Below are 23858 nucleotides of genomic sequence, written 5' to 3' on the forward strand. Positions count from 1 at the left end.
GACAGTAGCGCCGATAGGCCGTGTGGCGCCTCGTGCCGAGAAGCAGGCAAGGCGCCAGATCTCCAGTGGCGTCGCCCATCCCTGGCTTGACACGCCCGCAAGTATGAAGACGGTACGCTTGGAGACGTGTCGGGTTTGGCGGATTCTCCGCCTCCTATCACGTTGCGGTGCCGGGATTGTTCCCATAACCCGTCCCAGAGTGTCGGTATCGAGATGGCGCCATTGGCAGAATGGTGGTACAGCACGTCAGGTACCTTGGCTTCTGCGTGCAGGAGGCGCTCGCTTCGGAGCTCGGGCATTGTGCAGACGGCTCCCATGGTCAAAAGGTGGCACGTCGATTCAGCCAGCTCTTATTCGTGACGCCCAAGATAGGCCAAGGTGTGAGGATAAGATATGTAGGTAAGGCAAGTTAACTGATGGCCCTGAGCGTGCCATGCCCACCCGAGGCGCGCCGACGAGCTGTGCCGTTGCTCGCCTAGGCTGCGACCTCTACGGTACCAACCGACGGGAAGGGACGGTGACTGACTCGGAGTTGGTGGTGTCTCATTTCTCAACCACGCGCTTGCCTCAGCGCCCTTCGTGCCTTCCTCAACTTGGCCGGCTCCGTGCAGCGACCTTTTCCACCCTCAACCTCTTCTCGCTCTCCTCGTGCACTTCCAACATGAGGCCCGTAGCTGCCCGAGACGAGCCACGCCATCGCAGCACTCGCATGAAGCGATCTGCCCCCGGAGGCTCACACGACTCCACGAGTACCATCATCTCATCCGCACCGTGTCCCCACCACTCCGCATCCCAACATTGACACGGCCTTGGCCGGCTCTTTGCCGCTGCTCGACGACACCCATCATTGCGTCTTCAAGGCGGCACCCTCCCACGACACCGACGGCTCCCGAAGCAGGCCTGCACCGCCTTGAAACCGAGTGCCTCCGGCTCCTCTCGCGGGTGCTGGCTGAGGCCATTGTGCCCCCTATCGCGCAGGCTTGCGGCCGATGCAAACGTATCTGCCGCCGCGACGTTTCAGCAACAGAATATGCCCGTCCTTCTCCGAGAGCTTGCGACTTACAACGGAAAATAGGCCTGGGTGCAGGACATGAGTTAGCCAAGTCCGACACAGACCCGAGTGAGGCGGCAACAATGTTCCCCTCCCGGAACATTCGCCACGCCTTGACGCTGTCCGCACCTTGAACGAGGCATTGCTTGCCTCGGCGCTTGCCTGATCGACCATGGTCCTAAAGTCTTGGGCAGACATCCTGCCACAGCGTCAGCATCGGCAGGATCCCGTCAGCGTGCCTGGACGTCGAACTCATACCCCTTCCACTGGGTTACGGGGTACACGGCCATCGAATATAGCAGCTGGGCTATATTCTCCAGGTTGGCCATCCCGATAGCGCTGTCCCGGGGCACTGCCGTCTCACAGTCAACCGCCGCATTTCCCGGACGACGCACCATTCTATCCTGTACCGTTGGACCAGCCACACATGGGCAGAGTCAGCAGCCGGGATTCGACCTCTGTGAAGCCCGCATTTCGCATCCAGCCTGGCAGCTGGAGTGCTGCTCTGGGATCTTTCCGAGGGTGCATAGATTCCAGGTACAAGCTCGACCACCGGGAAAGGGCGTTGTCTGTGCCAAATAGTCTGTCAGCGGCGCAGCTCCAACTCCAAATGGAACCTTTACTGGCCTCGTTCCAGCGTGCCGTTGTCTGACTGCGCGTTGAAGTATATCTCCACCATTTGGCACCAACCGCCTGGCTTGAGGACTCGAAATATGTCTTGCACATAGCTTCGCCACCGATTCGCATGTATGCCGCTGGCCATCAGGCGGCTATGAACGACGTCGAAGTGGTCGGTCGGAAACGTGAATCTAGGCCCGCGCGTCAGCAGAGCCTCGCGATGAGATGGCCGTTCAGCTCACCTGCCATTGAGGTCGTCGATCTGGATCTCGAGATTGTTCGGCAGGTCTTCCGGTATCATGTGCGGGCTAATGTCGATACCAAGCACCTAGGAGACCTTAGCCTCGGGCCAATGGACGCGATCTTGACATCCGGCTCCCGCCTTGGTCACCAAACGCGTCTTCTTCCCAAAGCAGCTGCCCTGGATGTTGGCTAGTGTCGCGCCGTTCCCCGTTTCCAACGGGACACGCATAGTCATGCCACTGGTAGCAAGACGCGAAGCCCGGCAGTGGCAACCAGGGAGAGAGCAGCACGACAGGACTCAAGTCAAAGCAAGCGTACCTCGGAGTCCGGGAAGTGCTCCGCCACGTCCACAGCCCAGTCACAGGCTCCGCAGCCGCAGTCGAGAATTCGTTCTGGCGCATGTACGGGGGGGAAGATGAGTCGATCGTCGAAGACCTTGGAGAGCACCGAGTGCATAAGCTCCAATCGCGCGATTTCCCCCTGCTCTGGTCAGTCAGCACCCATCATGGGGGCGAAACCCCTCGGCCGTTCGTGCGTCCATCGGTTGGGACTACCTCGTCTATCGGCGCGAAGTATATGCCGTTGGTCACGGCATATCTTTGGAATGTCCGTCCGGACAAGTCGATCGTCTCCGCGAAGGATTCGTCGAGGGGGGCTGTTCCGTCTCTTCAGGGGTTGTTAGTTTGGCGCACCGCGTCCTCGGGGGGAAGGTGCTTCTGACTCGGCGGCCATGTTCTTCCCGAGAGACGGGGTTCAGGATACTCGCTACCTCGCCAGTTGCACGCGGATGTGGGAGCCTGCTCTTGAGCCACGGAATGTGTGGCGAAGACCCTATCAAGGCCGACTCTGCATTGCATTTGGCCCAAGGCGTCATGTGGTACCCGGAGCGCGGGCCCAGTCCACCCAAAACAAAGGCCCCCCTCTTGATTCCAGGATGGCCCGACAGTGCCGTGTTTACGCTGGACCGGCTTCTGTCTAGCTGCCCGGCTCTCGCAAAGCTTCAAGAGAATCGGGTCTCAGCCAAACCCGAGACTGAATGCTTGCGAGCAGGTCATACATCATACCTACCAGTGTAGAGAATACAGGAGGGACTCCGGGCTGTCTTGGCTCGCATATCACCCCCTAAATTGCTCTGTTGCTGGACGGTTGGACTGCGGGAGTACCGTGAGCCACTGATATGCGGCGGCTACGGCTGTGGAGCGACCACGTAGGGCGGCTTCCGAGAAGGCGGCAATGCAAATGCACCGCAGCCCCCAGGGTGTTGCGGTCGCATGGATTTATTGAAAGGCGAAAAGCATCCGACCTGACGCTGGGGCGTCTGTCAAACCTGACAGAAAGTAGCAGTCCCTGCTGGAGATCAGCATGCGGCGCTCGCTGCCCAAGGTACTTCGTAGGGGACGGAGTATCGACGACTGCCGCCTGAGAGCGCATGAAGCAAGGACTGGGGGGCGGCTGCAAACAACAGTTGGACCGACCCGGGCGGATGGGCCGCAACCTTCAGGGAACGCCTACAGGTGCTGCCGAATGTCGACACGGCCCCGATACGCCGGAGACATGCACGTCAGAACACCCGGCAGCAAGGAGGCCAGTCATGGTGGGGTCGTTGACCCAGCTCGCAGCAAATGTGCAGCCCGAGCCGCCTTGTACAGTCTCTGAGCCGTCAGCAGCTGAGTCGTCGTGCGCCGGCGTGCATTCATGGGGCTGCTGCCTGACTCTGAGCAGGCTTCGCGCCTCGACCTGACAGGCGGGACAGGTGGCATGCCTTGGATGGTTACGACACGAGTGACAGTCCCTGGCGTCGAGGGAACGACGCGAACGAGGAACACAGGGTCCGTGTTGAAGAAAAGCTGCAGACTGCCGCACGTGCGCACCTGCAATGGCCATGGAGGAAGCATGGTAATTTCACGATCCAACATTGCGACATGGCCGCCCCTGGAGCGGGAATATACCCCTCCTCTCCGCACGTCTGCCAGCTCAAGCAGCGTCGGAAACAGCGTCTTATGACGACAGTACCCTCCCGCGATGGGTACTCAGTACTTCGGAATGGCACGTTGGATCCTGGGCCATGGACTAGGACTGGCTGGTGGACCAAGGCCAAAGATCGTCTCCGCCCCTTCAAGGCACGAGCTTGGCGCGTCAACATTGAGCGCAAGAACGAGCCGACGCTGTACGGGGTCCTACTCTCACCACCTTCTCTTGCGTTTGGTGGCTCGTTACAGCTGGGTCCGAAAGGGTCAATATGCGCAGAACCCCTGGGTGGCTATGGCGTTTGCGGCAACCGTTCCACTGGCGCACAGGAGCTGCGTAGGAACGTACCACAGAAACCTGATGCATCGTCAACGGCACCGCGGCCGACGACCCTTTGCAAGGAACGCTGGGGGCTGCTGCCTCGCTGCAACGGCCCGATCATGAGCAAGGCGCCCGCATTCTGTGCGCGAAGCCAGAAGAGGTTACGGATCTATTGGCTTCGAGTGCTCTGCCAGCGGCGGGTCATGACAGGGTACCTGGGCAACACAGTGGTGTCGAGTGGGTAACATATCAAGCAAGACCCACGGCCGGGCGTTGGACACCCAGAAGTCGGTTTGGCAAATGACGAAGCCGCAGGCATAGCCGCACAAGTACAATCAGGGCTTTGCCGAAGCGGTTGTCACACGGGTGTGCAGCTCGTCGGCGACACTTGGATTATCCTTGCCAATCGCCGGCATGGATGCTGCGAGGGTTGCCAGCGGCCTACTACGGAGTACAAGCTCGAACGACTCACTACACCTACAGATTCTCGCTTACCGACGCCTCTCCTAGCTTACTTGGTGCTTCGGGAGAGCGCAGCCTGGCCGCCCGGGCGATACGCTGTTGGCCAGAAAGCTCGTGATCCGGCCTGGCAATTCAGTGACTACATTCGGGTGGCCGTTCTTGAGGACTGCCATTCCGGTACGCTGGGGGCAACATGTGGCGGAGAGCAAGGGGCGCCTCTGACCACAGACGCAGACGGGCCGTGCCTCGACTGACCCTTGACAGATCCCTGACGGACCCATGGGTCTGTGGGCACGGATGGCGGTGCGTCTTGTGCATTTACGTGTACAGAAGTCAGCATCGAGGGCATGATCCATGCCACAGTGGTAGTATTGCTACGGCGGCAAGGCAACATGGAGTGGCCGCCGGATCCGCGAGGGTTGCTGCAACTCCGCGTTCGTCAGGCGGGCACCGGTGTGAGTTGTGGTCCGCATTGAACCGTCCGATTCCTCACACGTTTCTCCGCTGCATGTCTTGGACCGGTGGGCGCCGCCTTGCAAGGGTCAACCTGGTCGGGCCCCTGTTTTTGCCGAACCAAACCCTCGGGTTACCCGCGTGGCGCACGGCGGGGGACCAGCTCCTCGGGAATCGTCTCACACGTCGTGGACTGGTGACGGCCCGCGTTGGGCTCCCATGCGAAGTGTCAGGCCGTTTCGTCGTGTCATTGTCCTCATGTCTGATCTCGATCGGCCCTTTCGGCAAAGACGGAAGTCTCCCGGCGCCCGCAATGGCGTGAAGTCGATGAATCTCCTCGAGCCGCCCGCCCGAGTTTATGCAATCTCAGCCTGGAACAAGCGCGCCATTGTAGGCAAAAACTTTATCCCTTCCGTCTATTTCCCACCTTTTCACCGCTTTCTACAGAATATTCCCTGATAGTATAATGTACATGCATGCCGGCAAAAGTGACCCCTGCCAACCCTTGGTTTTCCCGTACTTTTCCGCGCGGAGGGGCAAGCTCTCGACCCGCTCGATCCCTGGACATGTTTGCTCGTATTCATCGAGATTGAATGGAGGCGGCGGGGGGAGGGAGGAAACAGAAAAGAAAAGAGAAGGCACAGGGCACACCACGGGTGCCACAGCCAGCTGCCGACGCAAGCGCGCACGGGGCGGCGGTCGCCGATATAAAAAGAAACAAACTGTCTGCATCCCGCCCTCGGGACGCCATGTGGCCGTATGCAAAAGGGCCGTCCCGATGCAAATGTACTGTACTGTACTCCGTACCAATGACAAATGATTGATGGAGACGTGAGGGGGAGGAGATGGGCGAGACAGGCGGCGTGACGAGAGTGACGCGTCACATTCTGGTGTCTTTCCCCTTGGCGAGACCCGGCTCGGCACCTCCCCAAGTTTCGTGTCACCGCGCTGACGAATGAGGACGTGCCCAAGTGCGCCGCGTTGGTCGCGCGGCAGACATGACGCCTGCCGAGGCAGAAGTGGTAGATGCACTCCCGTAGACACCGAGTTGTGGACACAAAGGAGCATGGGTCAAGGCCTTCTAAAGATAGCGTCTGGGTGCGTGCTTCCTTACTGTATCAGCACCAGGTGAAGACGGGGTTCCGGCTCTTGACGGCCTCGAGGCGCTCCACAATGACCTTGCGCTGGTTGCCCATCTGGCCCTCCGCGGCGGCGTACCCGAGATCGCCCTCGAGATCGTCGCCGTCGTACCCCTCGTGCGAGTCGCCACGGTGGAGGTGGAGGTGCTGCGCGATGGAGTTGCTGCTGCGACGCGCCGCGGCCGTGGCGAACGAGTACCGCCTCTGCTGGCGGAGGCCGCTGCGCGCCGGCTCGTAGACGTTGAGGGCCCGCGACGGACCCTGGTAGCTCTGCGTGCTCCTAGGCTGCGGGGCGAGCTGGTCCGTCAACGACGCGCTCGCGGCGTGGCCATTGGGGCCTAGGTCCATCGGATTCACGGTGCTTTCCGTGGGCGACTGCGCGTCCTCGCCCGTAGGGCTGGTCATCTCGAAGCGCCCGGAGCGAGGCATGTCCACGGGAGCGCTGGCGAGGCCCAAGAGGTCGTCGACGGGGACGTGGCTATTGGGAACGGAGCTGGCAATGTCGGCCTCGTCCATGGACTGGCGCATGTCCGTGGTCCGCCGCAGCTCCGACGACGTCACCCGCATGGGCACCGCCACGGGCACGTCGACCAGGTCGTCCCAGACGCAGACTCTCGCCCGGCGCGTGAGCTCCAGCGGACCATGGTCCGGCGTCTTGAGCGCCTCGACGACGTTCCACGCCTGGCCCTTCATGACGGCAATCTGCTTGGCAAACATGCGCTCTTGAAAGTCCTCGTCCATCTGGAAGACTCTCTTTAGGGCTAGTTGCGTCTGGCTCCACCAAGCGGTCGAAGTCAGCAGCGGTAGGAAGTGGTCTCGCGTCTTTTGCGAGAATGGGCGCCCGATAAGATCGACTGGGAGGAAGAGCCAGCCAAAGGGGAAACTGGAAAATCGTCAGCACGCGAGACTGGTGAGTACTAGGAGCAAAGGTAAATTACCTGCGCCACGCATCAGGGTGTTTCCAAGGCCACGACAGCGAGTTGTCAATGGCTCCGATGGATATCTGAGCGCCGTTGCCAGCCGGCTTGTTGTTCGATGCATCCATTGGCTTCTGCCTCTTGTAGGGGTACGATGCTGTTGTCGCAGAGGGTGGCATTTGAGACGCGTCGACGGGCCGGGGTCCATTTCCTTCAGATGGAGGGTCCATGTTGAGATGAACGGGTTCAGACGCAAGCGATACCTGCCCAGACTCCCAGTCGACCTTGACCATCCAGTTGTCGAGCCCTCGATCCGTGTTACGCATGATGTAGTCTAGGATGACCAGCTTCTCGAGCTCTTCCCGAAACGACTGTTTCAGCGGCTCCGTCCAAGTGAAGCGTGGCGGCCCCGCAGGCTCCTCTCGTGAGCTCGGTTGTTCGTCGTCGCTGGAGTCGGCATCGTCGGGCGACCCGGACGTGGACGGCCGGCAGCTTTCCGTCCACCTCTTCTTTCTATGCCGGTGCGTATCGTTGGTTCGGAAACCAGACCAGTACTGATCCGGCCAGGGGTGCTCTCGCAGGAAGACATTGGCGTCCTTGAAGCCTTTGAGGAACACCTGGAAGCTTCCAGGCTTCGGAGGCAGCGGCTTCTTCTTCCGGTAGAAGCTCCGGCGGTCCCAGAATGGGTAGTGGAAGGATTTGGACGATAGCCAGACGACGTCGGTATAGGGCACGAGGTTGGTTCGGAGCTGTGCATCGAGCACGTAGGCGGCGGCTTCGCTGACATATGACAGGTTGGGGATGAGGCTACGAGATGACAAGTTAGCAGACGTCGAGGCGGCTACCAAAGGATATTGCGTACCAAGCTCGACCAAAACAGCAAGGAAACAGGTTCCTATGGATCCATTTATTCCACTTGGGATTTCCGGCTGCGTATGGCTCCTCGTCCTTGGGCTTGAATACACCAACAATCTTGCCATCGGCGTTTCGGGCAAAGTAGCTGCCTGAGCTACCCTGCGATATCATGCTGGGGTGGATTTCCTGACGGATAGCCGAGCGCACGCTCTCAACGACGGCGTCAAACTCGGCCTTGGTCATGACGCCGTCCGAAGTCTCAGCAAGTCCCTCTGGCGTGACGGGCCGGACGCCCTCGGGCGGCTGGAAGACGGAGTGGTGGATTTCGAGGCGGTCTTCTTCGCCTAGGTGGTGCTTGCCCTTGCCGCGCTTGAAGCGGGAGGCAATCTCGTCGGCCCAACGCTCCAGACGGGCGTTGATGGCCTTGATGTCGACGCCCGAGTTGCTGCCCACGCGCCGGCGAAACTTGGGCTTGGCCTTGGGGCTGGCGACGCCGGACCGGTGACGGGGCTGCGTGATGGGTGCATATCGCGGCGCGGACGCGGGTTGGAGGGAGGCGGAGGATTCGGCGAGGGGGTGGTCGTCGTCGGAGTCGTCGCTGAAGCGGTCGGCCTGAGCAAGACGCTCGTAACCCGTCGTCGCGGGCCGATCGCGAGGCATGGCCGCGGTTCGACTGGTTATGGTAGACGTGTAGAGGAGAGATCTAGTCAAGTTGACGTGTCCGCTCGGCCATCACACTGGCCGGCGTATAGATGTCGCCGAGATGCGGCTCGGGACGATTCGTTCGAGGGTGATTCGGTTCAAGTCGGTTGGGCGGGCAGCGAACGGCAGCTGGGAACCCCCGAAGGGCTGACGAGGCGTCGTCTCCTGTCGTGCTGCGTCAGGATCGAGGGGTGGCGAATAGGGAGGTTCCAAAGGTGGGCCAAGGCGGGCGGTTGCAGTGTATTCACCGAGGAAGCAAAGCAGTCATTTTGCCGTCCAGGGCCGTGACAATTGCACCACGAGCTTTGATGGCGCGACGATGATGTGGTGGTGACAACTTGACGCGCGAGCCTTGCCCGGTTTCCGAATCTGGGTTAGGTAAGCGTTGGCGTGGCCCAACTGCTAACGATCGTCACTGACAGAGCCCAGCACCTGAAACTTGGATTCCAACATGTCACCGACCCAACATCACCAACAACGGCGGGGCGCCCATTTGCATCACGGCGCTCGCAGACCTATTCTAGACGTCTGGGCACCGTACTGCACGTCTGAAGTGCTATCCCGCCACCCGGGATATTCTACGAATGTACTTCGCCTTGTACGCCATGCCTCTGCGAGTGCCCACCAACCAGGCAAGCATCTACGTATGTAGGCTGTTCAGGTGTATCAGAATAACGGCAAAGACGAGTCTCGCTGTATACTGCAGCAGGTTCGATGAATATGCACCAAAAGGCCCAGAGCATGGCCTACCCTGTTGCCGGGTGCCGCCTCAGACGCGATCCGCCCTCGGGATTCTACAGCCGGACTCACGACTCATGAGCTGTGTTAATCATCTCGCATGAGTGAGACGCGCTTCAGTCGGTCTATGGCGGCTTGGCCACGGCATGGTGTTCAAACAGAGAAATTTGGCGTTTCTTTCTGCTACGAAGCGCTCCTGAAGGCCAACGTATTCTGGCGAGCGTCGCCTTCCGACGCCCTCCAATGGTTCCAGAGGGAGGCATAGCCGAACCAGGCGTGCTTCATTGACACTCCCATGACCGCCCCATGCGAACGGGGTCACTCAGGTCGAGGCAGTAGAACATAGCAAGGTCCGAGGCATCCAACGGCCAAACTTGATCCTGCTCTTGCCACCCGAATCGAACCACAGCTTCGAACACGCTGTTGACGGACAAAGCCCAGGAGCATTCAGTTGACCAAGTCCCCTCCAGAGGGCATCCGTAAAGGGTCAAGCCCAGCGAGGGCACGCGCTGTCACCATGAGCCCCGGCGTGAACCTTAAACGAGCCTCACGCGGCTGTCGCAACGAAAAGGGTCCTGGCGGCTGTGGCGGGCTGGCTTATCGCATGCAGTCGGCCCGGCCGGAAGACCACATCTAGGGTCTCGGGGCCACTGCGCCTCCCGAACGACTGCAAGGGAACGGCGTCTGACAGCGGCCCCCCTCCAGTAAGTTTCGCCCGTCGTGACTTACAGAGTAAGACTAAGACTCTGTGCTCTGCCGTAATATCTTTAACGCAGCCATGGTTCGGTACTCGTTCACGCCAAGGGCCGTCTACCTAAGCCGAATATGTTCAAAAATCGAGACTGCTTCTAGGCCCTGCCGGATAGCGCCGCCGTCGTAGTCGATGTGACCTTCCCACAAGCATGCCGATGTTTCCGCCTCACATGCCGAGATCGAGGTCACTGCCCGCAAAGGGAAACACGTCTGCCTGACGCGGGACGACGTGCATGCGCCAATCCCGCCACCGTGTCTGCCTGCCAGGCGCCGGCGGGTGCGGACTCTACAACGTCAGCACCGTGCCGCAGCCTCGAAACGACACTGAGCTGATGGGTGATCCCGTCGGGGCTCTTCGCCTTCCTTGATGGTACGCCGTGTGAGCCGAGTTTGCAAGCTCGCTGATCTGGCAGCCCAAGTACACGGCTCGCCGAACCGTAGTCGGTCACCCCACGCATCTCGGAGTGGCTTACTGACGTGCTCGAGGGCGATGTTGAGATCACAAAGTCGACTCTCCTGCGTTCGCGACACTTTTCATCACGCGCGTCACTCGACACGCATGACAGCCGCCAAGCTCGGGTGTCGGATGCAATGGCATCTATCAGCGACAGCTTCGGCTCCGTCGGCTTCGCTTGGCAAGGCACATGGCCTCACGGGGACCACGATCGACAGCCGCGTCGACTCCGGTCATCAAACATCTCCCGTGTGGCGCCGGATTGCTCTTGTCCAAAGCCTGGGGAGCCGAGCTCAGAAAGCTCCGAATGCCGCTTACTGAGCAGAAAGGCTATCCGGGGACAAACTGACCACCACGGCACTCGACAATGCTTTGAGAGCTTGGACATGATGCCCGAGGCGAGGCTCATTGAGGTCAGCTCGTGTGAGACGCAGCTGCAGTTTCTCCTGGTGCACGCCATCGCAGATAAGTGCGATCAAGCTGGAGCTTGATCCCACCGGTCTGTCCACTGTGCACCTTGGCATCGGCAACGAGACCCGGCTTTGCCCTGGAGGTGCAACACCGATACACGAGACGTGAACGCAGCACTAGGACCACCCGGTACGTAGTAGTAGGACTCGTACGTCGTAATATCGTGGCGAGCCGGCTATATTCGTCCCATCAAAAGCCAGCCCTGCAGGAACGTCGTCATGCGGGGCAGCATCCACGCCGGCACTGCCGGCAGTCCTGGGCTCGCATGGCATCTTGGTCCTGATCTAGATTGCCTCCTCCTACATCCCAGGGGGGGTGATTGCTGGGCGGTCGGAAGATCTGGCAGAAAAGCTGGGTGCATGGAATCCACGCAAGGCAATGCGAAAGTGATCCGACCCCTAATGCCTCGTCCTGATTCGGACGGGGCCCATGATACGAATGCAGTCGGATGCACCTTCGGACTGGTGACCGAAGTGGGACCAGCTGCGATGGTAGGCTGCGGCTCGGGAAACAGGGCGTCCTGTGTTATAGACGGCCGGCATTGCTATTGCATGGTCTGATGGGCATCTCCTCAAAGGGTAGCCCTACTATCCGTTCCTACGAGGCACTCCCGGGAGTCCTGGTTGGCGTAGTAACCGTGATACCGCATTGATACGAGCTTGTCGTGATAATACCTCTCGATCCTTTAGTTGTGATATGTGGCATCTCTCATACTTCTGATAATTAAAGGGTCAACCATGCTATGCTTTGCCCAAGGTATTGGGCGAATGCTTGGTGGGGCTGGCACCTTTATGCAACCCGACGCTGCCTACCAGGGCAGCCGGCTACCCTGCAAGCTGATGATGGAAATGACGTAAAGTAGCGATTCCCCACGCAGTGTAGAACTTCTAAGCACGAAAACTCCTCGAGTAAAAGTTATACGGAGTGGCCGCTTGTTCCGTCCAGGGATTTGTTGTGAAGGATGTTTGACGCTGGACCCTGGCTATCAGACGCGGATCACCGATGACTCAGTCGGGGAGACAAACGATCAAACAAGCGCCAAGAATGGGGAAATTGGCCTGGGGAATCCATTCCATGCGCCAGGCATGATTTTGAAAATCGAAGAGGATCGCCAACGTCGTGAAATGCAGTCTATATTACTGCAAGAGCCAAGTGCCAGGGCCCAAGGTCTTGCGAGGAGTGCCCAGCATAAACTTGGCGTCGGCGGTCCGAAAGCAAGCCAACGATGTCGTCGACAGGGCCAAACAAGGCAAGGGTGGATCACGCGACCATGGATTCGGTCGTTGGGGCCGCCAAGACGGCGTTCCAGTCCAGGCGGCTGCGGTACGTCAAGATGGACGAAGCAAACGAGGACATCAAGGCCTTCATGCCCGAGGTTGAAGGGGACCCGGTGACACAATGCCTAGCGAATCCGTCACTTTTCCGGCCACAGGGGAAGAAGGAAATCGATTACTCAACTGAGCAGTTTGCGAAGTCGTTTCTAGGCGTTGCGATATGCCTTCACCCAGACGAGGAGACAAAGCAAGCTGGTGGCAGCGCAACATCGTCCACCACTAGCAGCACTGCTGCCACCGACAGCCACAGCAGCGGCAGAAAGGCAAGCAAAACAGGCACTATCATCGGGACCATGTGCCTAGGATGGGGAGGCATCCCTGCGGCGACTGCGCATCATCGCAATGCGCAACTGGGCATCGTGTTGGCCGACGCGTATCAGGGCCGTGGGTACGGGCGTGAGGCCATCAATTGGATGCTCGACTGGGCATTCCGTCATGGCGGCTTACACACAGTCAGTCTCGTCACGTACTCGTTCAATGAGCGCGGGGTGCATCTCTACAGCGACATCGGGTTCCAGCTCGAGGGGCGGCGGCGGCAGGTGGCCTGGTTCGACCGGAAGTGGTACGACGAGCTGTGGTTCGGCATGACAGAAGACGAGTGGGAGAAGCTGAGAGGCCTGAGATGAAAGCGAGTACCTGGGAGGGCTGTGAGCAGGCAAGCCACGGTGGAAGAGCATGAGGCGATCCTGGCACGCTGAGGATAATGGACAGTTGCATCCGCGCCCACCACCTTCCTTGTACAGTCGCAGATGGGGGAACAGCCAGTCTCAGCTCACTAGTAGCAAACGTAACGGCAAACGCGTGAAGTTCCGGGCCAAAGCAGCTCGACTGTATTGCCGAGGAGACTCGACTCGTGCTGTGAAGCCATTCCATGGGGCTGCCGGGCGTCGAATGCCGTCTGCCGGGCCAGATACACCGCAGAAGGGCCACGATCGGGGCACAACGAACTTAGAGGCTTAACATCCGGCGATTAGCAACATTAGCCCGGATCGTGGCCACTCAGGATGCAAGACAGGGCGATGAGGGTGTCGAGGAACAGCGTGCTGGACCCCGGCTGGTGGCTGCGGGTTCGATGAGACATGGCTTGATGCCAAAACGTGGAGCACCAACTTTACTGTACTACTGCATCTCCGCATTATTAATTGAGTGCAATGTGAATGTGAAATGGGGGCGGGTGGCTTTCGGCGCGGGAGCCTATGCTCTTGCAGACCAAGGCACCAAGAGGCTTGGGGGTTGGATCGAATCACCACGGTGTTGGCTCTGGCTCGTGCGGGAGGCTGATGAGGAGGATGGGCGACGGCGATAAAGGAGGAGGAGGAGTGACGTGACGTGACGTGACGCGAGGTCGATTCGGCACTGCTGCGACGCTGCGGATGCGGACGGAGGGTTGTGAAGGTTGTGATTGGCATCAGCTACACCGTATATTCGTACGGAGAAAGGCATTGGCAAGTCCAGTGCCATTGGGCAAGTTGGGCCGGGCAGCACCTTCCGTTCTGACGACGATTATCATCAGTTGATGGGCAGGAAGGAGCCCGTTGGGCAGGAGCCATGGGCGACAAAGGTCGCAAGCAAACAAAACGGGACATCAAGACTTGACAGCTCAAGCTCCTCAGGCAGCGCCGGCAACACACGGACGCACAGCGTACGCGTCTCTCAAACCGCATTCGACCGAGCACTCAATTCCACTTGGTTAAACATGACACGATCAACACGGCAGACGTCTCGCACTGCCGCAACTCGCACTGCCGCAGCAAACCCGCCCCCTGCTGCTGTCGCTACCCGGTCTGTCCGACTGTCCGTTCTGAAGGGTCGGCCGTCCGGCCTCCCAGCGTCGCCGTGGCGGCAAGCGCTCGAAGCCGAGCACTGACGCCTCGCCCAGCAACCCCGCCGACGCACGTTTCGTCTCGTTTCTCGGGTGAGATGTGTGTGTGTGTGTCTGCGTGTGCCAGCAACAGCGATGACCTTGGCTGCAGCAGCAAAACCTCCGGCAGTCGTTCGACCTCGCCCCAAGCGCAACGATGAATGGATGGATCGCGCAACGGGGATCCCTGCCGGCCTCGCCGATGCAAGCACCCGCACCCCCAGCAACAAACACACACACACGCACTGGGGGGCGACACGCGAGTTGGGTACATGCAGCGCTTGGGACGACACACGCCTCGGGGAACAATGCGACGCCGCCACTGGCCCGGACCAGCATCGCTGGCTCACGCACGGCGCAGCCACGCCCGCAAACTCTCTCCGCACCGGCAACCAAATCACGGCCCAAGCCAAGCTCCACCGAGCTTAGGTTAGCTCGCCTCGGCTTTGGGCCGTTGGGTTGGCACCTCGTCCATCATGATGCCGTCTCATCGCCCCCAGCTCACCTGACCCCATCTCCCGCCGTGGCTTGCTTGGATGCAGATGGTGACTGTGATGGCCCAGGAACTGGGTGCGCCTGCGCTTCGTCCGCCCGCTGCCACCCACCCCCATCCGTTATCATCATCCCCCGACTTCCCGTTTCTTCCTTGGTGATACATACAGCGTGCTGTAGTGTACCTCCTTTCATTACATACCATCCCTGCCTCAACATTGGTTTCCTCTGGAGATCCCGTCTCCTATATAACCCACCTTGCCCTCTACACTTCGCTCCATTTCAGTCGATACCCGACTACAGACATATCTACCTACCACAGTCTGTGCAACGACCACCCGCTGCTGGGTTACCAATCAGCCATCATTCACTCTCTCGAGGACGGTTGAGCCCAAGGTCAAACAAACATGGCTCGGCGTCCCGACATTGTCCCTTCCTTCCGTGAGCCTGCCGTAGTCGTCTCTCCGACCGCGGTGGACCAGGAGCTCAGCCGCGGCCGCAAGAGGTCTCGCAGCATCACACGGGCCGACGTCAAGTCGCTCCGCTCTGACGAGTCGAGCAACCTACGCGGACGCTCGCCCCGGCGGGCGACATCGCCTTTCGGGCTCGTCTCCCGCAACACATCTCCGTCGATGCTCTCGCCGACAACGCAACTCCTCCGCTACAACCAACTACGCAACGCCCGTCGCGAGCACTGCCCGTCACGGACGGGGTCACCGGCCGACCAGCGGCCGTTTCGCCGGCGTCAGCGTACGCGCAGCCGCAGCCGGGGGCCGGGCTTGGAGCAGGACCCCCGTCGCTCGCTCGACACCTTGTCGAGCCTCAGGAACGAGGTATTGATGCTGCACGATGACGAATCCGCCAACGACGAGGATAAATAAATGAAAGGCGGCGGTAACGGCGCATGAGCATGATCATTGAGACACGAAAAGTTACGACCTGTACGATAACGTCACATCATGGGAGATTGCAGCTGTTGTTGCGTCAGCGGACGGGGGAGGCGAGGGTGCAGGTGCCAGATGGTGCAACCTGGGACACCCACGGAGGCATCGGGGAGCATGTCACGGAAACAGCTTGGACTGGAGACGTCTGTCGACAGGCCCTGTATGATTGCTTTGGGCGCGCATGATGCTACATGGCGTTTGCGAATTACAATTGAGAATTGATCTTGTCGATGCTGCAAGAGTTTCTGTACTCGTGAACGGCCTCCATGACAACGGCCTTGTTTCGAGCCTCGGGCAACCAGTAAACTTGCCCCCACAGCCGCTGACAGCAACGTAGAATATAGACGGCCCCGTCCCCAACTTTCAGTGGTTGCCAGCGGCAGATTCATGCCATCGTACGAGAACAAGAGAGACGCCCCACTTTCCAGCAAACGAGCTGCACGTGCAGGCGCCGTTCTCTGGCGGCCAGCGACCGCCTGCAGCGCCATCCGCCATTTTGCGGGTCCCGGTCGGCAATCTGCAGAGCTTCCATTCGGCGAGCAACTTTTTTGCCCGTCAACGATAATCACAGTCCGAGGGCAACCTTTCGGGAAGTCCAACACGCTCACTCCATCGACCGCGACGTACGACCTCGCTTCGCTCCAGCAGCTGCCAAACCGGCGCGAGTATGCCAACACGGCCGTCCTCGATAGCTTTGGTCTAGAAGCCGGCAGCGTGCGTGCCAGGCTGTCACCCGAGGACCAATGCTCGAAAGAACGGCCGCCGCCAGCCTGGAATCATGCAACCTCCAGCGCGTCCTGCCCAAGGCGAGCCGCCCGCCGAAGCGAAGCAGACGTCTCCATACGGGCTTCTGGCAGCATGGCGCCTCGGCAATAGAGCTGTCTAGTCTCTGGCCGCTGTCGCCGCCTGCCACGGATGCTGAGGCCCCGGACTGCGCGACGCGGCCTGCACAGACGAGCCTGGTCGCTTCTGCTTTTCTGCTCGACTTTCTCTACCCGAACGGCACATATGCGCTTCTCAGACGGCTGTACCCGTCGCTGCCACGGCCACAGGATGGGAGGAGGACCGATGGCTCTTCTCGAAGGCGGAATTTTACGTCTTCGACGGTCGTTGCGGAATCGGATCCTCAAACTCCCGTCGTTCGGATGGAAGCGCCCCAAACTCGCCCTAGTCGACGAAACGCCCGTTCATTCACGAATAACCGAGCTTTGCAGCAAGGAGGGACGAGGCATGTCGCGGCGGTAGTCGCCCCTGATGCCACGCACCCAGCACCCTCAGCTTTGGAAACAAACGAAAGCGCTTTGCAAGAAGCGGATATAACGAGCGCCCCCCGACTCAAGCGCAGATCCAACTCCCGAACGCTCCAAGATTTGCTCTCCCGGCCGGACGAAGAACGGCATCATGATGTCTGGGATCTATATTGCAGGCTGGACGATGACCAGCGGCAAGCTCTCCGCCGCCAGGTTATCATCTACCTTGCCAGGTCCCGAAGCATAGTCGAGATAGGAAGGGCACTGTCTCTGTTCCGCCAGATACCGGTAGACTCGTGGGATGACGAGTTGCAGTCTGCGGGAGTGCTTGCGCTGTTGCGCTCCGGCGACACCGCCCTTGCTGTTGACCGATTCAAGACCGGGCTAGAGCAAAACGGCCTCACTGGCGGCATTGAACACCTGATCTCGCACTCAGTTGAGAATCGCCAGTGGCAGACACTTTTGAAAATTTGGCTAGACTACTATACATCCGATACGACCGACACGGGAAATCAGCTGCGCCATCTTCAGACCATACCGAATATGTGGAAGCCTTATTTCTCCTTCGAACGATATATCGAGACCGAATCATCGGGTCCCGTTCGTGCCATCAATCTCCACTCCAAGACCAGGCTTGGCCTGTCAACTCTACGACGACATTTGGCCGAGGCCGCATTGAGACAGCCCTGTCCGCCAAAACAGGCTGCAGTCATCCTCGACATTTGGGCCGAGAAGCAGCTGTATGAGGGCTATCTCATGCAAATGATGGACCGCTGGAGCAAAGGGCAGGAGTCCAAAGCCAGTCTCGTTGCGCTACCGGATATTTACAAGACGTACCGAGCGATGCCGGGTGCCAAGCCACCTGTGCCACTCCTTCGTGGCTTGTTCGAACTCTACTTCCCTGCAAACGTCGCTGGTCTTGAGGAGGTATATCGTGACTGGCACAGTGCCTGGGGAGACCTCGACCAGTGGGGGTTCGAAAAGTTTCTCAAGTTCTATGCGGGAGCAGGAGATATTCAGGCGGTTAAAGATCTATGGGCACGATATGTGGCTCGATACCCCGATGTCCTGGATCTCCCACGGGCGTTCCGGAGCACCATGAACGTCTATGCGCAGACGGGCGATGTTGCTGCGGCCGAGAAGGAGTTCCGACTGATGACGGACAAGTACGAAGTCACGCCTGACATTGACACATGGAACACGCTGCTGAAGTGCTATGTACGGGCCGACGATTTCCCTCGCGTCCTTCAGTGCTTCGAGGAGATCGACGCTGCGCTTCTCCCGAACTCCTTCACATACGCCCACGTGATGGCGATGGCATCGAAGAAAGGAGACCTCGAGACAACGCTGGAGTTCTTCAATCGCTCGCAGAAAGACCGCGTGCCGGTGTCCAAAGAGATGACCATGGCACTCGTTACCGCTTACTGTCGAAACGATCGCCTGACGGATGCTGAACGGATCTGCTTCGAGCTCGCCGAGCGCAAGGCCACGAGTACAGGCGTATGGAACCAGCTTCTGTACTATAACGGTGCGCAGGGCAAGCTCGACAAGTGCTACGAGCTGCTCCAGGCGATGAAGACACACGACGTCGAGTGGGACAGCCAGACGTACGAGTTTCTCCTCCAAGCGCTCGTTCGGGTCGACCAGATCCAGCCGGCGTTTCAGCTGTTACAAAAGGCGCACGAGGACAAGCTATTTCCTGTGGGCCCTGAGCATTTCGCAGTTGTGATGGCTGGCGCCGTCCGGACTGGAGAGCTCGCCCTCGTCGAGACCATCATGGCTCAAATGCGACAGGCGGACCAACCAATGTCCTTCAAGGGCCAAGTTGCACTTGTGGAGGCCGCCATTCGGCAGAACCCATCGGCGAAGCGGACTCGCCAGCTGGGCAGAGAGATCGTCAAGCACCTGCGGGCCATGCTCCCAGTGCAAGGGGCCAAAGGCTCCAGGGGGGTTGCTGGTCTACCGTGGGCCAACACCCCTCGGGGCCTCGTGGAACTGAGAAGACAAACGCAGGGCATCGGCCGGGCCATCATGCTGCTTGTCGAGTTGCGCGACTTTACCACGGCCGAGGAACTGGTCAATGTATACGCAGAGGTGTTTCCGAAGTGCAAAGGCGAGGCGGCTTTCCCACCCGAGATCACGTCGGCCTTGATGTTGGGCTATCTCAAAGACGGGCGGCTGGCACAGGTCCACAAGATGTGGAAGCAGACGTGGAACAGCACACTGGCCAGGAGTCAACGGCCTCACGGCGGCATATATCCGGCGCATGAGTACGACCTCGCCCGGCCGCTGAACGTGGTGGCCAAGGCATTTAGGGAGGAAGACGACGGGCGCGGGCTGCTCAGCTGCGTCGAGCAGGTCACGGGCGCGGGCTTCAAGCTGACGCGCAGCAACTGGAACCTCGTGGTGCGATACCTCGCCGAGACAGGTCACTGGGAGCGCGCCATGGACTGGTGCGAGGAGATGCTCATGCCGCGCTGGCGCGGGTGGACGGCCTCGGCCGGCAGCCTCCAGGAGCGGCGCGACCTCAAGAACACGCGCGTCCTGCAGGCGTCCAAGGCCGCCGTCCTCAGCCTCCAGCGGGAGTGGCTCAAGCTCCGCAAGCTGGCTGCCTGGTCCGGCCACGTCTCCCACAAGCTCAAGCAGATCGAGCTGCGCCACCCGATGCTGCACTACGCCTTCATCACCACCGACTACGAGCACCTGCCCGCGGCCTGGACCCGCCCCCGCACCGGCAAGAGCCTCACCCGCGCCATCAAGGACATGCTGAGGCCAGTCTCGTACGATGAGCTCAAGGCCATGCAGCGCACCCTCCAGAGGCAGCTCCGCGCCCTCGAGGGCCGCAAGCAACAGCGCCGGGTCAGCGCCGGCGGTTCGGGCTCCGGTCCGGGTTCTGGTGGCTCCAGCAGCAGCATGAACAAGAGGCCGCCGCGCAGAAAGGCCGCGTCCGCCGCTCATGCTCAAGCCCCAAGCCCCGGCAGCAGCAGCGGCGGCGCTGGCGGCGTTCACGTCGTCCCGAGCAGGCCGTCGCCCAAGAAGGACGCTGCGCAGACCCGGCCCGTCCGCCAGGCCGTTGACCTGAAGCACCTGAAGCACCTGGACGTGGCCGTCCGGGAGAGGTTGAGCGAACTGCAGGATGCGTCATGATGAGGCGTCAGCGTAAATGGATTCGATGCATCAGGAGACAACCGGTTAATAGAGGACGAAAGAGAGGGGGGAGTAGAAAGACGCCACCCTGGGGCCAAATAGGGGGGTCATGGCGCAATTGTATAGAAATCGGTCCCCTTACTATTTTTGCCTTGTATAGTAGTGTAACAAACGACCGCGGGGAGCGGCAGACGGCAGATTTATTCATGTCGAGAATAGAAGAGAAGTTGGAATCCATCCATATCTTTGATCATTGATACGAAGCCTATCAAAGAAGTCATCCGCCCTAGCCCTCCAGCCAACGTCTCCTATTAATTCACCACACCGCCTGCTAGCTGCTGCCAGATGGCCGTGCCAAAACGCGGTCAGAACTCAGCCCACGCCTGAGCGCCCCCTGTCATTCCAAACGATGGAAGCACTCGTAACCCAGAGGTCAAAGTCAATACTCGCCAGCCCAAGTCTATGGTTGTGAAAATGGAACAGAAAAGACCGATGGATATGTGTTGTGCGTCGTGGTACGTGTGAACGCTGACCCAATAAAGAGAGACCCGTATCCTAGAACACCGAAACTACCAAATATGCAATGAGCGGATTGAAGCCGAGTCAAAATATACAATGCTTTGCGAGAGTAGCTCTGTGGCTATGTAGCCGAGAAGGCAAGCCGTTAGTCGTCCTGTGAGCCCGGTGGTGCCTTCTTCGGTTTCACTCCCAAGGAGCGGAGTCGCTGAGACAGCAAGCCCTCTGCGCCGACCGGAGACCCGCTGCCGGTTGGGCTGCCGTTGAAATTGTAGCCGCCGTAACCGGCATCGCCTTTGTTGAGCTTCTCGTATTGCGGAGCTCCCCAAGGGATAGCACCGGACGAGTCCTTTGTGGAAGGCCGACTGTGTGATGACGACTCGGGAGAACGCAGTCCAGCTGCGGTGATGGCTGTCGAGTCACTGATGTCACTGCTTCCGCGCACGTGAGGGGTTGGGAGCCTGAATGGTATCGGCTCAATCAGTAGCGTGTTTCCGCTCGCGGTGCCCGTGCTGGCCTGGCCGTTGGTATCCAAGCCATCCAGTATGTCGAACGACGCGCGGTTCGCCGCTCCGCCAAAAGACACGCCCAGGCTTCTCCTCCTGAAAGCCTTCTCCGCTGCGAGCATGGCCGCCGGTCCGGTTGATGACGACGCGGGAGGATGCATGACGCGGATGGGCTTGTAGGGCGTGAAGCGCGGCTCCGGCCACGTCGTCTCGTTGCGCAGTTTCTCCTTGCCCTCGGGCACACAGTTGGCGAAAACGACACGAATGCTTTTGTACAGGAAATATCGGCCCTTTGACGGGCAGCAAATGTGCAGATGAACAAGATAGCGGAGCATGGGCCGGCTCATGCTGTCGGATTCGCTGAGATTAGGGACATGGTCGATGATGGGACCTGCTGAGTAGCTGCGCTGTCGAATGAACGTCTTGGTGCCTGGCTCCATGCCGGTGAGATCGTAGGGGACCAAGAACAGCTTTACGGCTGTCTTGTTTTGATTCTTGATGATGAGTTGGACCTGTCCCTTCTCGGGGATTCGATAACTGCCACCCGGTGGCCTCTTTGGCGATCCGGAGCGCCGCTTCGTCTTGGGCGCTCGCTTTTGCTCCACTTCGGGGCCGGAACCAGTCATTTCGATGTCGGCTTCCGCCGACATTCTTTCGGAATACCGGCTTTGAGCCTTCCTTCTCAGCCTGAGCTCCTCCTCGGGGTTGGTGAGGCCGTTTTCGAGGTCAATCTGTCCAACGTAGGGGCTGGGCCCGTCGTTGGACCGCGACCTCCCATGGGCAGTACTGCCGTAGCTGTAGTACACAGCGGCAAACGGCAGCGTGACATGCTCCGGGCAACGCAATGTCGGCTTGCACTTTCCTTTGCCCAGGACTCCTATTTGTGCCAGAAAGTCAAACGGCTTCGAGGGAGTGGTTGACATGCGACCCCGAAGGATGCTTTCTTCATATGACCCGACCATGGAGGCGTGCTGGATCGGGGAGGCATCCGAGCTGAAAGACGGCCGCCTCGATCGTAGCAGGGGAGTTTGCGGTGAGGAGCCTGGCTGAAGGAAGCTTGGCGTCGAGTTGAGAGACCTACGAGGCTGATGCGCCTGGTAAGGGAGGGACCCGTCCCGTCTCAGCGGCGTCCAAGCGGCTATGGATACCCGAGGCGACGGGGAGCCGAAAGGCGAGGAGTGAGATGAGTTGAGCGTGTGGCGTCTGGAGCTGTGAAAGCCTGCAGACAAGTTGGCAGCTCCACGCTCGAGGGCGAAGTCGAGCTCATCGTTGCTCTCTGACTGAACCAGAGGACTGGTGGGAGGCTGATAGGCGAAACTCGAGGACAGCGAGGACGACAATGGAGACGCAACTGGCCGGATGCCCTGTGATATGCCCTGCAGGGAAACCCTGTGGTCGAAGGGGAACGGCGTAAAATCTCGCGGAGGGGACGTAGCGATCCACGGGCTTTGTGTCACGGGCTGGGGGAACTTTTGTCTTGTGGCGCCATGACCGCGCTGGCCGTCATCTCGTCTCTCATCGTGCGTAAAGTCCCCGCTATGCAGCGCTGAGCGGGGTCGCTCAATACTCAGCCCGTCTTGCAGCCGCTCGTCTGGGTATACCTGTGTCGTGCGGTTATTTTCCGGGGTTATCGGGGCTGGCGGGAGGAGGCCGGACGACTGGGACGAAGAGCGGGAGGTTTTGCAGGCGTGCGCGGTGGTGGTAGACGTCCCGACTACGGATTCGCACTGCGAGATGGGGTCAGCATAAGTGAACGACAGCTGAAAACAGGTATCTGCCATGGAGCGCACTTGTCTACTGGGAATCCAAGCCGAGTTCTCTCCGCGTTTCAGCCGCTCAATCAGATCCGTGCGGTCGAGGACTGCACCATCGCCGCTGTTCCTCTGCGGTGTTGACTGATACGGCGGACTGTCGGGGATAGGGCCCTCGCAGAGTTCGGTGCGCAGACTTTCTTCGGAAAGACGTCTGAGAATGGGAGACAACGGGCGGATATCGATAGGTTCGGGATCGAGGCAACGAGAGCGTTGCTCGTGGTCGAGGTCAGCCTGAAAGATGGGCATTTTCGGTTCCGTCCGAGGTGCGAGACATTAGAAGAACCGCAGCACAAAGCTGCGGCCCTTTGAAAAGTCGTCGGTCAATATGGCTTGGGCGTAAGGGTGCTCGCGTCGGGAGGCGGCAGAGGTGAAGTCGGGATGCCGGGCCCCGGCGACGGTCGGCGGACGTCGGGTTGGGCGTGGTGTGCGGTAGCTATCGCTGGTCGGGCGACGACGGCGGCGTCGGAGAGCGGCTACTGGTCACTCGGAGCAGTCACATCGGACCAGCTGGATCGGTGGTTGGGTCGAGATGGAAAAGAATGGCTGACAGGAGGTTGAGGAAGCGGTTGGTCGAAGTCGATGGCGGTGAATCATGCAAGAGCCGAGAACGGTGGAGGCACGGCAGGTCAAGGACGACGATTGCGACTGACAGTTGCGGTTAAAGGTAAGGCGCGGGTGGGGTGTTAGTGCCGTCATCGTCACGGGCTCTGGGGCGGTAACAGCAGTACATATCACGGGCACAGCGCCAGTAGTCCACACTTTGTACGTAACAAACTCAATCAGTCACGGGCGGCTCACTTTCCTTCGATATTGGCCGGCAAAGTAAAGCGTCAGGTGCTTGATTAATCC

General features: G+C 59.8%; 6 protein-coding genes across 6 annotated transcripts; 3 read left to right on the top strand and 3 right to left on the bottom strand.

Annotated features, from left to right (window-relative positions):
* Positions 1-1670: 1670 nt before the first annotated feature.
* Positions 1671-2644, bottom strand: PLICBS_003663 (uncharacterized protein; the record flags this gene model as incomplete). Its single annotated transcript, XM_065600266.1, has 5 exons — positions 1671-1860; positions 1912-1997; positions 2231-2392; positions 2467-2578; positions 2634-2644. The coding sequence occupies 5 exons, from the start codon at positions 2642-2644 to the stop codon at positions 1671-1673; spliced, it is 561 nt and encodes a 186-aa protein (XP_065456338.1).
* A 3590-nt stretch (positions 2645-6234) lies between these two features.
* On the bottom strand, positions 6235-8687 carry PLICBS_003664 (phosphatidyl inositol kinase; the record flags this gene model as incomplete). Its single annotated transcript, XM_018323426.2, has 3 exons — positions 6235-7138; positions 7194-7979; positions 8035-8687. The coding sequence occupies 3 exons, from the start codon at positions 8685-8687 to the stop codon at positions 6235-6237; spliced, it is 2343 nt and encodes a 780-aa protein (XP_018178656.1).
* Positions 8688-12415: 3728 nt separating this feature from the next.
* On the top strand, positions 12416-13105 carry PLICBS_003665 (uncharacterized protein; the record flags this gene model as incomplete). The annotated part of the gene is made up of 1 exon (XM_018323428.2): positions 12416-13105. The coding sequence occupies one exon, from the start codon at positions 12416-12418 to the stop codon at positions 13103-13105; it is 690 nt and encodes a 229-aa protein (XP_018178658.2).
* A 2134-nt stretch (positions 13106-15239) lies between these two features.
* PLICBS_003666 (uncharacterized protein) lies at positions 15240-15713 on the top strand (the record flags this gene model as incomplete). The annotated part of the gene is made up of 1 exon (XM_018323429.2): positions 15240-15713. One exon carries the CDS (start codon positions 15240-15242, stop codon positions 15711-15713), a length of 474 nt encoding a protein of 157 aa, XP_018178659.2.
* An 806-nt stretch (positions 15714-16519) lies between these two features.
* Positions 16520-20173, top strand: PLICBS_003667 (uncharacterized protein; the record flags this gene model as incomplete). The annotated part of the gene is made up of 1 exon (XM_018323430.2): positions 16520-20173. The coding sequence occupies one exon, from the start codon at positions 16520-16522 to the stop codon at positions 20171-20173; it is 3654 nt and encodes a 1217-aa protein (XP_018178660.2).
* Positions 20174-20837: 664 nt separating this feature from the next.
* Positions 20838-23255, bottom strand: PLICBS_003668 (uncharacterized protein; the record flags this gene model as incomplete). The annotated part of the gene is made up of 2 exons (XM_065600267.1): positions 20838-22922; positions 22986-23255. 2 exons carry the CDS (start codon positions 23253-23255, stop codon positions 20838-20840), a joined length of 2355 nt encoding a protein of 784 aa, XP_065456339.1.
* Positions 23256-23858: the final 603 nt, after the last annotated feature.

Source organism: Purpureocillium lilacinum (genome assembly GCF_023168085.1).
Source record: "Purpureocillium lilacinum CBS 284.36 DNA, scaffold_2, whole genome shotgun sequence".
NCBI classification, from domain to species: domain Eukaryota; kingdom Fungi; phylum Ascomycota; class Sordariomycetes; order Hypocreales; family Ophiocordycipitaceae; genus Purpureocillium; species Purpureocillium lilacinum.